General features: G+C 46.9%; 1 protein-coding gene across 1 annotated transcript in view; it reads left to right on the top strand.

Annotated features, from left to right (window-relative positions):
- Positions 1 to 15,244, top strand: part of Dcaf12 (DDB1 and CUL4 associated factor 12) — a 24,485-nt gene extending 9,241 nt beyond the window's left edge. Inside the window, exons 3-9 of the mRNA XM_021222115.2 lie at positions 3,294 to 3,500; positions 4,777 to 4,837; positions 6,760 to 6,953; positions 7,811 to 7,876; positions 9,985 to 10,147; positions 12,138 to 12,316; positions 13,246 to 15,244. Of these exons, the coding sequence (XP_021077774.1) occupies positions 3,294 to 3,500; positions 4,777 to 4,837; positions 6,760 to 6,953; positions 7,811 to 7,876; positions 9,985 to 10,147; positions 12,138 to 12,316; positions 13,246 to 13,404 (1,029 nt within the window). The 3' untranslated portion in view covers positions 13,405 to 15,244. The remainder of the gene's footprint in view (positions 1 to 3,293; positions 3,501 to 4,776; positions 4,838 to 6,759; positions 6,954 to 7,810; positions 7,877 to 9,984; positions 10,148 to 12,137; positions 12,317 to 13,245) is intronic.

Here is a 15,244-nt window from a genome sequence, read left to right as displayed (position 1 = left end):
GACAACAAAACATGTGAATTTGAGCCAGGCGTGGTGGCGCACGCCTTTAATCCCAGCACTCGGGAGGCAGAGGCAGGCGGATTACTGAGTTCGAGGCCAGCCTGGTCTACAAAGTGAGTTCCAGGACAGCCAGGGCTATACAGAGAAACCCTGTCTCGAAAAACCAAAAAAACAAAAAAACAAAATAAATAAATAAATAAATAAATACATATCCTATAAATGATTATTTGAGCTGGGTAGTGGTGGCACGTGTACTCTGGAGGCAGAGGCACACAGGTCTCTGTGACTTTGAGGCCAGCCTGTTCTATAGAGCAAGTGCCAGGACAGACAGGACTACACAGTGAAACCCTGTCTTGAAAACAAAATTACCATTGTATTGTTACAAAAATACCTTGTTTCTGAGAAACAGAAAAGTATTTAAGGCTAAACACACTGAAATACTCTGTTAGGGTGTAAAAGTCTTCTCTCATCTACTGATTAAATGGCTGCTACCAGAAGATGAGGCTCAGGTTTCTTGTAGAAATCAAAGCACCAAATACATACATATGCCACCATGCCCAACTTTTGATCATCCATGTGTATTCAGATTATGGAATGTATTCATTAAATGCTAGTGTGCCTCTCCAGTAAAGTACTTTGTGGCCATGGGAAACTGAAGAAAGCTGGGTAGAGTGGCAAACACCTGTATCTCTAGCACTTGGGAGGTAGGATCAGGAGTTAAAGGTCATCTGTGAGGCTGAGGCTACGTGAGACCCTGTCTCAACAAAGAAACAGACAGTGAGTAGGGAAGACCAGCACCTGGGAGTGAAGAGGTGGGCAGATCTCTTGAGTTCAAGGCCAACCTAATCTACATACTGAATTCTAGTACAGTCAGTCAGGTCTACATAGTGAGACTGTCTTTAAAACAAAATCAAAGCCGGGCGTGGTAGCACACGCCTTTAATCCCCGCACTTGGGAGGCAGAGGCAGGTGGATTTCTGAGTTCGAAATCAAAACTAGCCTGGGACAAAGTAGGGCTAAGGCCAGGCTCAGACAGTGTAACTGAGTATGCCCTGCCCTCCCAAATGTATAGAAATACCAGGAGACCCTGGTTCAGAACTGAACATTCACAAAGTATGGTGCTCCCACATGATGGTTCAGCAGGTGAGGGCACTGGGTATCAACGTTTGACCTGAGTGTAATCACTGGCACTCGCTGGTGGAAAGGGAAAGCTAACGCCTTCAGGTTGCCATCTGCCCTCCATAGGTATGTCATACTACGGACCTGTGTGATTGCACGCATAAACAAATGCGCCCACAAATAAGTATGCAATTTATGGCCGGAAGACATTATCTATGTCAGGTTAATTGAGGGGGGAAGGCCTACCCTAATTGTGTGCCAGGGTACCGGACAGTAAAAGGAAGCTAGCATCCGTCTCTGCTTCCTGACCGTGGCCGCCTCAAGCTCTTGCTGCCATGCTCTTCCTTCTTGATAAGACAGCACCTGGGGGCACTGAGCCATCTCACCAGCCCTGTGGGCCGGTTTCTCGGAGCAGGGGGCCAGAGGGCTGGCGCGGCCTGCTTCCCTCCTTGGCACCGTGGCGCCCTTTTCGGTCTTGGCGCTCTCCTTTGCTCCCTAGTGCTTTGATTTGGCTGCTTCTTTTGCTTTTTTTGTATAACTTTTGTTGTTCTGGAACTCACTCTGTGGAACCAGGCTGACCTCTAACTCAGATCTGCATGCCTTTGCCTTCCAAATGCTAAGACTAAAGGCTTGCACCACTACCACCCACCTTTTTTAATGTCAGTGTCAAGATCTCGATCAACGTGTGTGGGTGTGGCGATCAGAGGGAAACACTCGAGGGAATTGATTCTCTCCTTCCACCGTGTGGTTCTCAGGGATCTCAGCGTAGGTGGTTTACCCACTGAGCCATCCTGCTGGCCCAGAGTTATTTATCTTCTTGTCTGGAAAACCCGCTTACATTTGCTCTCCTTTCTATGGTAGGTTTCATTTTAGCAAGAGAATTGCATTTTTAGTAACTTTGTAAGGTTCCCTTTCCTGAAAGCCTCTGTCCTGTGTGTGCATTTATACGTCCTCACACCCTCACCTGCATCCATTGCTTATAATCGTACATTTTCCTCAGCAGCGGCCTCTGCATGTTCTCCCCTATCCTGAGCCTGAGGCTTTCCTTGCTGTGCTGCCAGCTCCTGGCTCGGATCCCAGTAGGATAGTGTGGAGTGGCCCTGTGCTGAGTTTATAGCCGGGATCTGCAGCAGAGCTGCGCCCTTGTCAGTGTGGAAAGCACCTCTGTGCCAGTCTCCCACATCCCCAAGCCTCCTGTGACGAGGCAGTATGTTCTGTCCTGCATGAGGCACTCTGTCACTCGGCAAGTACGGAAGTGAAGATGTAGATATATAGGATTTTGATTGCCTGAGCACTCTACATTTCAAATCACTTAAGTTTTTTAAATACCCTGCAAAACCAATCAATTAAGTAGCTGTATATTACTATTTTAAGGTTTCTTTTACTTTATCATGTGTATTGGTATAAGTGTGTGTATGTTAATGAAGATGCCTCTGTAGGCCAGGGAAGTAGATTCCCCTCTAGAGCTGTAGTTACAGATACTTTTGAGCCACCTTACATAGGTGCTTAGACTCAAGGTCTTGCAGTACATGTTCCTAACCACTGGGCTCTCTCTAGATGTATGCCATTACATTTTGTGCCAAACCTTTGTAGTACCGATAAATATAAAGAGGCCATCGAGGCAGCTGAGTGGGCAAAGGCATTTGCCTCTGAGTCTGAAGACATCTAGAACCCACAGTGGAATGAAGGGACTGACCCCATGTTAAGCCTGGGCAAAATTTAGTACAAGTCTACAGCACCTGGTATCCCCAGGTGGTCTCCCATCCAAGTACTAACCAGGCCCGACCCCGCTTAGTTGATGAGATAGGTGAGATTCCTGCTGGGTTTGGTAGCACATGCCCTTAGTCTCAGCAGAGGCAGGTGGGTCTGAACCTCAAGGCCAGTCGGGGCTACAATGAGACACTGTCTCCAAAGTAAATAAATGCTATGTGTGATGGTGTGGGTATGTACTTGGGAGGCAGAGGAAAGTGGATCTCTGTCAGTTGGAGGCCAACTGTTTTACATAGTTCCTGGCTTGCTAAGGCTGCACAGTGAGACCGTTTCAAGAAAGAAAACGATGAAAATTCCCAGGGTCTGCTATATAATAGACTCTAATCGAACTCTCCACGGATAATTTAACAATGTTGACTGAATTAAATAGACACTATTGTTGTATGTGCCCCTTCTCTCTTTCAGCTCTTTGTTGTGGATGTCCAGACAGGCCAGATCACCAAGATTCCCATTCTGAAAGACCGGGAACCTGGGGGTGTGACTCAGCAGGGCTGTGGTATCCATGCAATTGAACTGAATCCTTCTAGAACACTCCTAGCCACTGGAGGAGACAACCCAAACAGTCTTGCCATCTACCGCCTGCCTACCTTAGATCCTGTGTGTGTGGGTGATGTAAGTGTTTCCATTGGCTGTAGTTAGTTTCAGGTTTCTCATGATATGGGGAGGAGGGGTGGAAGAGAGCAGAGTGGGTGGACATTGGGATCCCATAGGTAAGAACCAGCACATATGTTTAATAGAAGGGACAAAATGACAGATTCCTGCAGCCAGTAGCGGGCTGTTTTTCAATTCAGAGGGTCCACATCTCTCTCGTTGCCCTGTCAGAAAATAAACTTACCGATCCATCCATAGTCAGGTATTGTTTTGGCTCCAGAAGTATAGCATGAATGAAATTAATAAAGCCCTTGCCTGCAGTATAGTGTTGAGTGGTGGGTAAATCAGTATGTGGATCATACAAGTTGGTCTCCGTGACATGCCAGGGTGACATGCCATAGAGGGGGGGTACCAACAGGCTAAGGGGATGGACTCAAAGCAGCTGGGAGCACTGTTTCAGAGAGCAAAGAAAGCTCAGTGAGACGACATGTGACCAGGGCTGCTTAAAGGAACCGTGAGCGCCAGCCATGGGAGTGTTCCAGACAGGAGACAGGCTCCAGAGTAGAAAGCTGGAAGCCCCCTGCTCTCTGGACATTTTGTTTTTGTTGTTGGTATTGGTTTTTTTTGTTTGTTTGTTTGTTTGTTTTGGGGTTTTGTTTTTTTTTGAGACAGGGTATATAGCCCTGGCTATCCTGGAGCTCCCTGTGTAGATCTGGTTGGCCTCACCAAGCTCCTCCTGCCTCCCCTGTGCTGGGATTAACAGTGTGTGCCCATCTGGGCATTCTTACTGTCTGCAGGACTGCCAGGCTTATTGAACCTTTGATTGTCGCCAGATATTATGAGGTCTCACCACACAAGATCACCAGAGACCCACGTTTTTCTTTGCCTGTTGTTGCTTTACATTTGTCTATGTGTGCACAGAAGCACATGTGGAGGCCAGAGGACATGGAGAAAGTCAGTCCTCGCCTTCTGTCTTGTGGGGCTTGGGGATCAAACTCTGGCCATGAGAGTTGGCATCAGTCCGTCCCCTTTACTTGCTCAGCTAGCTTGCTGGCTGTGTTTGTTCTGCGCCAGGGTCTCCATATGTGGCTCATGCTGTCACGGAACTTGGATCCTCGGCCTCAGCTTCCTGAATTACAGGATATGCAAACATGCCCTTCCAAACCTAAGATTTTTACAAGCTATTTTCAGTCAGACCCGCACGCTTTTCAGAAGATTTCACCATGGCCCTTGTTGGACTAACCTTTGCTGTTGTTGTTTTTGTTCTCTCCTTTCTACATGTCACTTACCCTCTAAGGATGGACACAAGGATTGGATCTTTTCTATTGCATGGATCAACGATACTATGGCGGTGTCTGGTAAAGTTGCCCTTCTTTAGGGAGATTTGGTGTAGCAAAGACAAGTGTTAAAAATGATCATGTGCAGCCAGGCGTGGTGGCGCGCGCCTTTAATCCCAGCACTCGGGAGGCAGAGGCAGGCAGATTTCTGAGTTCGAGGCCAGCCTGGTCTACAAAGTGAGTTCCAGGACAGCCAGGGCTANAGGCAGAGGCAGGCAGATTTCTGAGTTCGAGGCCAGCCTGGTCTACAAAGTGAGTTCCAGGACAGCCAGGGCTACACAGAGAAACCCTGTCTAGAAAAAAAAAAAAAAAATGATCGTGTGCTAGAAAGTAACCACGAAAGCTACTGGGTCCAGTGCCCTGTCTTGTTACTTGAATTTACTCCTTAGCTAGGTGGTACTAGGTTGAAATAGGGCATGCATATGCTGGCGGGGTGCCATTACCATTCAGTTTCATTTCCCAGACTCCCCTGCCTCATGCACCTCACCACTACTGATTTTTGGGGGTGGAACAGGGTATCACTTTGTAACCAAAGCTGGACTAGAACTCATATGTGGTCTATACTGGTTTTGAACTTGCAGCAGTCCCTCTGCCTAAGCTGTTTTTGTTTGTTTGTTTGTTTTTTGTTTTTTTGTTTTGTCTTTTTGAGACAGGGTTTCTCAGTTTCTTGGCCCTAGAATTGACTCTGTACACCAGGCAGGCCTGGAACTCATAGTTCCACCTGCCTGTGTCTCCTGAGTGCTGGGATTAAAGGGCTGCCCAGCTAACTCTGCCTAAGATTTTTAAGTGCTGACACTCTTAAGTGTACCAGATACACCCAGCTTAGGAGATTTTGTGTGTCATTCCACCTTATATTTTTAATTGATTGATTGATTATGTTGTGTGTGGTATACTCATGCCTTGGCACATATATGGAGATCTTAGTGTTCTGTCTTTCCTTCCAACCCTTGGGAGGCAAAAGGAGAAGGTCAGAAGTTCATGGGCCAGCAGTGTGCTCTGCTATGCACATTGTAGTACATTCAGAGAAAAGTCCAAAGGAAAGTTTACTTTGGAGGTGTGAGATCCTGGGAATGGACTCAGGGCTGCTCAGGGCCTCTAGAAAAGAAAACTTGTTGCTCCTTATTGCTTATTTGCTAAGGAAAATAATTTGAGTTTTGTTTGTCATTTAAAATTGAACTTGGGAGCCAAAGATGGTGGGGCACACCTTCAATTCAGCACTCCTAGGGCAGAGACAGGCAGATCTCTGTGTTTGAAGCTAGCCTGTTCTACAGAGAGGTCCAGGATAGCTTAGGGGGTCATAGTGATGTCATAAACAATAGCTCAAGTCCATGTGCTCAGACGACTTCTGAATTATATTCCCAGCACAAAAAACAGACATTTTTTATATGGGATCTTCTCACATAGCTCATGCTTACTCCAGCTCAGGATTGACATTGAACACCTCCCAAGGACTTGGATCACAAGTTTTATGTGATAACTGGGGGTTGCACCTAGACTTCCATGCATGCTAGACAAATGCTCTATAGCCCCAACACTAAGAATTTATTCTTGACCAGGTATGGTGGTGCATGCCTTTAATCCTACACTCAGGAGGCAGAAGCAGGCAGATCTCTTTAAATTGGCTATGGACCTCCCTCGAATTGAAAATAAAGAGATGTTTCTGGAGGAAAAAATATAGGAAGAAATCTGAACTAAGTACGATGGCTCGTGCTTGTAATCCCAGCACTCAGGACACTGAGGCAGGCATACTGCTGCAGGTTTGAGGCCAGCCTAGGTTACAGAGGGAAATCTGTCTTAAAGAATACTTCAGTGTTTGGGGTGGGCTGTGTAGCCAAGCCTCGGTGTCAGGCTGGGTGTTGAAATGAAAGACCTCTGTGGTCTTCTGTGTGGTTGACTATGGAGGGTCACTTATAGCTGACATCTGTGAATGTCCTACACTGCAGGCTCACGGGATGGGTCTATGGGACTCTGGGAGGTGACAGATGATGTGTTGACCAAAAGTGATGCAAGACATAACGTGTCACCAGTCCCTGTGTATGCTCACATCACTCACAAGGCCTTAAAGGATATCCCCAAGGAAGATACAAACCCAGACAACTGCAAGGTGCGGGCTTTAGCCTTCAACAACAAAAACAAGGTATGAATTCACCAAGGGATTCCAGAAGCCTGTCCCTTCTGACTTTATCCTTTCCCCTCCAAGGCAGTGCTTGCTGTGTAACTTGGTTTAAAATGCCCAGAGCCTGTCTTTAGAGGCCTAGGGATGCTGGCGAGCCGTTACAACTAAGGCCATGAAGCCCAGCCTGTGTCTCCGCTGTATTTGTCTGGATAGAGCATGTTTGTGGTCATCATTTCCCAGGGCCACTCTAAGCTGACCCTGCTTCATTTGCATGTGCCTTTTCAGATGCTCTATTTTGGGTTTGATTTGCATACTGGCCTTGTTTCTAAGCTCCCCATTTTGACTGCCCTCTTTATCTCACACCTCCCACTGGTCACTGGGTGAGACCTCCTGACAGGGTGTAAGCAGAATCCAAGACTAGACTTAGAGCCGAGAGAGGAGACAGGCTTCTGTGAAATCTAAAACAGACACAATTTGATTCATTTTAAAAAAATATTTACGTGTATGGGTGTCATGTGTCCGTATGTGCATGGGTGTATGTGCACTACATACACAAGGGCCCAATTTTAAAGGTAGTTCACTAGAAATAGGTTTCTCTTTGCACCTAAAGAAAAGCAGCCTTTCACCTGAGCTGCGCTCTAACCTGCTTAAGGATGTGAGGAAAATGAGTAGCACAGGATGGACAGTTTTACCCACAGATGTGTGCTTGTGGAATTGCATATACTGTGTAGCTGCGGCGCGTGGGTGTGTGAGAGCTCATCATCACTGGCATCCTTGGGGGGCCCAGGAGCCCCAGCCCTCAGCTCCTTCCCCTGCGTAGTCTGGTGCTTCAGTTTGCTGCAGGTCATGCAGTAACTTGGTTTCTGTTGCTCTTGTAGGAGTTGGGAGCAGTATCGCTTGATGGCTACTTTCATCTCTGGAAGGCTGAAAATATGTTATCTAAGGTGAGGACAGGAGTTGGTAGTTTTATGTAGTTTACCATAGGGTTAGAATACTGTCTTTCTCCCAGAGGCGTAGTGGATTTGCCCAAAACACCTTTCGCCCAAGGTCTGGGAATAGAACTGTGAAGAACATGAAGTTATGAGTCTGGCGTTGCCTCTCTTGAGGCCAAGTCTGTTTGGGGATCTTTCTTTTTAATTTATTCCAGTCTGGCCTTAAGCTTGTTGTCTTCTCTCCTCTAAAGAACCTCTCAAAGACTGGGAAATACTGACAGCCACCGCCATGCCTAAGCAAGCAAAGGCCTTTCTTTCTTTCAGACTGGGTCTCAGTACAGACAGACTCCGAATGCACGAACCCAGACCGCCTGAGCCTCCCACTCCACCTCCCCACTCTAGCCCCAAGGAGGCCTGCAGAGAGGCCTCAGATTGCAGGGTGCCTAGGGAAGCTGCCCTTGGTGTTAGTGCTCTAGTCCACATTTAAGCACTGGTTTGTAGAGTGACTGTCTGGTAAGGTTGTCAAGGTGGAAAAACCTGAATGTTAGGAACTCCTGGCAGTTGAAAATTAATCAAACTAAAATAGTCTCTTAATCTTGAAAAGATGGAGTGGATTTTTGTTTTGGCTTGTTTTTTCCATACTCGGCTTCTCTGTAGGGCTCAGGCTGTCCGGGAACTGGTTCTGTAGCTTAGGCTACCTGGAATTTGGAGATTCATCTGCCTCTGGCCCTGAACACTGGGATGAAAAGCATGCACCACTATACTCAGTTTGGGTTTTTGTGTTGATGAGGTCATACTATGTTAGCAAAGCTAGACTGGATCTCTGTAATCCAGGCTGGCCTCAAACCAGTGCTCTTCCTGCCTCAGCCTCCCGAATGCTCGGATTACAAATGTGAGGTGCCATCCCGATGGTTTTGTTTTTTCTTTCTTTGTTTTTTAAGATTTGTTTATTTTACGTATATGAGTGTGCACTGTAGCTATCTTCAGACACACCAGAAGAGGGCATCGGATCCCATTACAGATGGTTGTGAGCCACCATGTGGTTGCTGGGAATTGAACTCAGGACCTCCGGAAGAGCAGTCAGTGCTCTTAACCACTGAGCCATCTCTCTAGCCCTACTTTTTATTTCTTAAAAGATTGGCTCACTGGGTACCCCTGGCTTCTCTCAAGCTTGGGGTCCACCCTTGGCCTCACAGGGCTGGGATTACAGGAAAGTCTTTTAATGAGGCCCGAGATTGCAATAGCACAGTTAAAAACTAGATTTTATTTATAATACTTGCTAATAACATTTTTTTTTAAAGATTTATTTATGTATTTATTTATTCACAAGTACACTGTCGCTGTCTTCAGACACACCAGAAGAGGGCATTAGATCCCATTACAGGTGGTTGTGAGCCACCATGTGGTTGCTGGGAATTGAACTCAGGACCTCTAGAAGAGCAGTCAGTGCTCTTACCCGCTGAGCCATCTCTCCAGCCTGCTAATAACATTTTTGTACAGTAAAGTATTCTTCACATCTTGCCTATGCTGCTTATAACATCTGTAATAAGCTTTTTGTCGAGGAGAGAAGCCTCAGGGAATTGAAAATCCCCAGTGTCATGGCAGCTTTGCGCTCCAGTAGGCTTGCAGACAGAGACTAAACTTTCTAGTCCTTAAGGATCAAAGATGAAGACTGACTCAGTTTACCTAGAGTATACTCTCTAGGACTCAGTCCTAGAAATAAACTACAGTTTTGGTTTTTTGTTTTTTTGGTTTTTTTGTTTTGTTTTTTTGGTTTTTTGAGACAGGGTTTCTCTGTGTAACCCTGGCTGTCCTGGAACTCACTTTGTAGGCCAGGCTGACCTCGAACTCAGAAATTCGCCTGCCTCTGCCTCCCGAGTGCTGGGATTAAAGGCGTGCGCCACCACGCCCGGCATAAACTACAATTCTTGGCTTTTCCTGTCATTCTGATTATTTGATTCCAGTTTTCCCTTTCCCCTAACCCAGAAGTTACTAGTTTGCTAGGCTTTGTCTTGTCCCTGACTTAGGTAGTTTGCGTGTGAAGAAAGCCTACAGATAAAGGAACACAAGAGCAGTGCCCATTTCATGTCATCATGAATGTGCGTATCTTCTCTATTCAGCTCCTTTCCACCAAATTGCCATACTGTCGAGAAAACGTGTGTCTGGCCTATGGTAGCGAGTGGTCAGTGTATGCAGTGGGCTCTCAAGCGCATGTCTCCTTTTTGGATCCACGGCAGCCATCATACAATGTCAAGTCTGTCTGCTCCAGGGAAAGAGGCAGTGGTAAGTCCCTGTGTGTCCCTGCAGGCTTAGTTCATTGAGATGGGTTTTCACCTTTTTGTTTCTTCTTTGACTTGCAAACAAGAGCAGCGATCCCTGTGTAGCATTTACAAGTATTTGGTAACAGACTAGAGGAACTTAGTTACCTGTGGCAACAGAGTGTCCAGGCTGTAGAAGCCTTTGGTACAAACCACTGTGAGGACATAAGCAGTCAGCACTGGTCCTCGGGAAATAGCCTGAGCTAGCGTTCTTCCAAACTGAGTGACGTTGGATTGGTGCGGGGTGGAGAGTCAGAAGAGCGTGAGATCACTTTTGGATGTGATGATAAATATGTACAGTGTAAGGTGTGACAATTACACCTCGAGGCGCCAAAGAAAATACTTGTTTTTGTTCTGATGAGTGAGTGGGGCATGTGCTTGTGTGCAAATGGCCTGCCTCTGAGCTACACCTTCCCCAGCCCCTGCCTCTGAGCTGTACCCATTCCCCAGCCCCTGCCTCTGAGCTGCACCCATTCCCCAGCCCCTGCCCAGACTGCACATTCTAAGGGCCTCAGTGGGAGGCTTGTGCTGCTGTCGTCTCTAAGGCTTCCGAGTCCTTTGTTCCGATGGCTCATTTGCTCCCTCCAAGAACCCTGTGTAAGAGGGCAGATCAGAAGAGTGAGCGGTTAAGACTGCTGACTCCCGAGGCCCTGAGGTCAGGCTCCAGCACCCATGTGAAATGCTCACAGCTTCCTGAACTCCATTGCCAGGGGATCTGTCACCCTCTTCTGGCTTCCGTGGCCAGCTGCACAGCTACACATGGTACACATAGAAGTAGCAGGCAGAAGGGTGCACACCTTAAATCCCAGTACTTAGAAGACAGAAGCAAGCAGAACTTGAGCTCCAGACGGCCTGGTCTGCCGAGTGAGTTCCAGGACAGCCAGGGCTACACAGAGATACCCTGTCTCAAGAGAAGCTACCACCACCAACAGCGAACAGACCAAACAACTATAAACCCAGCATCATGGCACAGGCCTTTAATCCCAGTATGAGGAGGCAGACAGGAAGAGGGTAGCCCAGTCTACGTAGTAAATTCCAGGCTAAACAGGGCTGTGCTGTGAGACTGAGTCACAGTGGTTAAGGAAGTTCCCAGATGGAGGAGCCGTGAAGGTCTGATGACCATTCAATTTAAAGTTGCTTTCTTAATTTTTCTGTCCCCTTTCTCATATTAAAAACTGTAGTTATCCTGGGAGTCTTAGAAGGAACATTAGGGGTTACAGTGTAGCCTCTTTTTCAAAAAGTATATTTCTGTGTAGATAGCACAGAAGCAGTTTGGGGTTGGTGGTGGTGGAGGTGGTGGTGGTTGTTTTCCCCCTGCATTGCTAGGGAAGGCGGGTACCATGCTGCTGACTGAAAGGCATTGGGTCTCCCCTTCATCGGGTGGTTGGGCTTGGTAGCAAGAGATCTTTAAATGGTTAACATATGTACATCTTAAGCCAGAGAACAGTGTATATATTGAAATCTGGGGAAGAGCATACACCGTCATGCCTGGCTTTTAAAAGGTTTTGGTTACTGTTAGTGGATGTAGTTTGTATAAAGAAATACTAGTTCACAAAGGTCCCTAGCTCCACACAGATGTCGGGAGGCACCTATATCCATTGTACTTAATCCACAGGTACAGCAGATGTATTTTCCTTTTCATCCAAAGAAGATGGTAACTTGCTATAAATATCATCTACCAATAAGTCCTGTCATGCTGGTAATATGAAGAGAGTAGTGAGCTACAGTGTACGTAAAGTGATGGAGAAGAGCTAATAGTTGTGAAAGGCGACGCCAGTGCTCTTCAAGGCTATGGGACACAAAGAACCCAGACACACTTATATTCTTTGCACAAAACAATATAGATTTTCCCAGTAATCTGGCTCGTTAGCAGAGAGTTCTGCTTAACCATTGGCACAGTGCCATCTGACATTTGGGGTGTACATCCTCTAATTGCTCTGTATTTTTTTTCTCAGGGATTCGATCAGTGAGCTTCTATGAACACATTATCACTGTGGGCACAGGGCAGGGCTCCCTGCTGTTCTATGACATCCGAGCTCAGAGATTTTTGGAAGAGAGGCTCTCAGCTTGTTATGGGTCCAAGCCCAGACTCGCAGGGGAGAATCTGAAACTAACTACTGGCAGGGGCTGGCTGGTGAGTAAGCCCAGACCCGAGAGAACGGTCGGTCGCATTTCAGGGAGGGATTGTCTACCCTCCAGTCTGCCCTCTCCACTAGTATTGATGCTTTCCCTCCTCGGTTTTTTGGCTGTTGGCATTCCGTAGAGCAGAGAAAGGCTCCTTCCCTGACTTGCCTTTGTGTCTGCACACTGGCTCCAGGGGTAGGAGGAAGGGGGTGCAGATGCTTGTAATCTCGGCTCTCTGTAAACTGAAGGAGGAGGGTGGCAAAAAGTGCACGGCCTAGGAAAATGTGCTGGTGCCTCAGATTCTCTCCAGGTGACAACAGAGCAGAAGGCTAAGGAACCTTCTGCCATTGCTGCCAGTGAGTTATCATTAACAAGGCTGACTTCGAAAAGCTGTCTTGGGAAGACTTGCTTTCATGTAACAATTTTTTTTTTTTTAAGTATAGAATAGAGTTTATTAAGGGCATGGGGAGGGGAGTTAAGGGGGTATAGAGGCAGAGAAAAAGAGAGTGGCCAGCCATGAACACGTGGAGAGAGGCAGGGAAGGAGCAAGGGGACAGAGTGGGAGCAAAAAAGCAAGAGCTCCTGTAACAATTCTTTTTTTTTTTTTTTTATAATGATAATGTCTTTATTTTATTTTTTTTATGTAAGTACACTGTGGCTGTCCTCAGACACACCAGAAGAGGGCATTGGATCCCATTGCAGATGGTTGTGAGCCACCATGTGGTTGCTGGGATTTGAACTCAGAACCTCTGGAAGAGCAGTCAGTGCTCTTAACCGCTAAGCCATCTCTCCAGCCCACAATTCTTTATCTGGTAAAAATGAGGCCCGTTTCCTTGAGAACCAGTTGTGTTAGAACTCCTGCCTTTGGCAGAGACCAGAAGGCCTCCCTGTCCCTTACTCTTTCCTAGAGGTGCTAACGGTCTCCTCGTCTTCCCACAGAATCATGATGAAACCTGGAGGAATTACTTCTCAGACATTGACATCTTCCCCAATGCTGTTTACACACACTGCTACGACTCGTCCGGAACGAAGCTCTTTGTGGCAGGGGGCCCCCTCCCTTCTGGGCTCCACGGAAACTATGCTGGACTGTGGAGTTAATGACAACTAACTTTCTCCCAAAATGCAGATTTACACTAACTTGCACCCTCAGTTTCCTTGTTTGGTCTTTTGATTTCCCTAGCTGTGGAAGGCTCTCCTGTCTATGCAAACAGAGTTTGCTCGTGGTTCAGGCAGTTACTAGGAAGAGGCTCTATGCAGAAATCCAAAAGCTGGGACGGTCTCCGTCAGTTGGTGGCTTGTTGTTCTGGGTTTTTTGTTTGTTTTCACTTTGCAGTAATTAGAATATTACTTTTCCCCCTTCTGCTTTTTAAAGCAAACACTGTTACAAATCCCTTTTTTTATTTTTTCCTCAAGTGACAACACTCCCCTTCCTCTGGCTTCTTTACACTGAAATGACAAAGTCATTCTCACCCTTACTTCACTGAGGTAGGGCCTTTATAATCGTGTGGTGGCTGTCCGACTTTCTGTGAAAGTGTGGGAGCCTTTGCGTGTGTGTGTGTGTGTGTGTGTGTGTGTGTGTGTGTGCGCGCGTGTGCGTGTGCGCGTGTGTGTGCGCGCGCACGTGTGCCCATTCATATGTGTGAACTTGTGTGCCTGGTGGTACTGCATCACTGATTCTACTTGGAGTGAGGGTTATCTGTAATTAAAGTATTTATAAAAGAAACAACTTTACTCAGTCCAGCTTTGGGACTAGCCTGTATCTTCTTTAAGGTCTGACATTGTAGGAAGCGACAGACACACCAGGACAACCCTTAGAAGAAGAGAAGTTAGAGAAGCCGGATGGGAGGGGAGGCTGCATCCCAGGACTACACACTGTCCAGGCCTACCTGGCCTTCCACCCACGCAGGAATGCCCACCTGTGTGTTGCTTCCACTCCCGACCTGTCTGCTCGCCCAGACCGGGGACTGCAGGCCACTTCACAGCCTGGGTAAAGACCATCCTCCCTGCAGTCCCCTACCTCTGACAGGGTCTGATCCGACCGAGAGCAGGCGGTCTCAAGCCTGCATGGCTACTGTTCAGGACTTGTAGGAGGAACTTTTCCATTCTTGGGGTGGTTGCTGGTATTTTCTCATCTGTTCTGTCCAGGAAGGTGTGGTTTGTAGCGAGTGCTTTGTGTGTGGGATCTGTTCTCAGTGCAGCGGGGCTTAGAGTTGGGAGTCGCAGTCCTGCTCTGTTGGCTCATTCCTAGGGTAGTGACATTTCGCTGTGCCAGCATCACTGCATGTGACAGTGTAGCTGTGATTGGTAATTTGCTTGTTTCTCTCAAACTATTTAGTGTGAGGGTTTTTGGGTTGTTTTTTTTTTTTTAACTTGCAGGCAACCGACTGTCAAGCCAGTTGTTGTCTTCCGCACATCATGTGGAAAGGAAGCTCTCCCCATCCTAGTACCCTGAGACACGCAGTGCTGCTGCCCTGAGAAATGCAGTCATACACCTGCACCCAGTTTCTCAGTTGCTCCCCAATTCTTCCATGCTCTCTTTGTGTCAAAAGAGTATTCTCATAATGGCAGGGGACTACTGGGGAGGGAAGTGGCAGGCCCACCGTAGGACATAGCATATGCCACAGGTTTTAGAATAATCATCCTATAATCTAGAGAAATAGGTGCTATGAACAGGAAATTAAGCAAAATGCTGGATGCTGTGAATCTTTTGTCTTAATTTTTTTCTATTCTTAAACTACAGGCTGTAGATGTCTTAGTTCTCACAGAACTTCTGTCTTTTTAAACTGACTGTGTGTTTAAAAAAACAAAACTCGTGTAGGATTGTGCCATTGCCAGACCGTCTCCTGTGATGCTTTTGACTGTCTTGAGATTTTCTGTTTTTAAAAATGTAGCATTTGACTTTTTTGCCAAGGAAAAATAAATACTCTCCTAGCGCAGA

Source organism: Mus pahari, chromosome 22 (assembly GCF_900095145.1).
Source record: "Mus pahari chromosome 22, PAHARI_EIJ_v1.1, whole genome shotgun sequence".
NCBI lineage: Eukaryota > Metazoa > Chordata > Mammalia > Rodentia > Muridae > Mus > Mus pahari.
The sequence above is the reverse complement of the archived record's forward strand: the minus strand, read 5'-3'. Positions and strand labels throughout refer to the sequence as shown.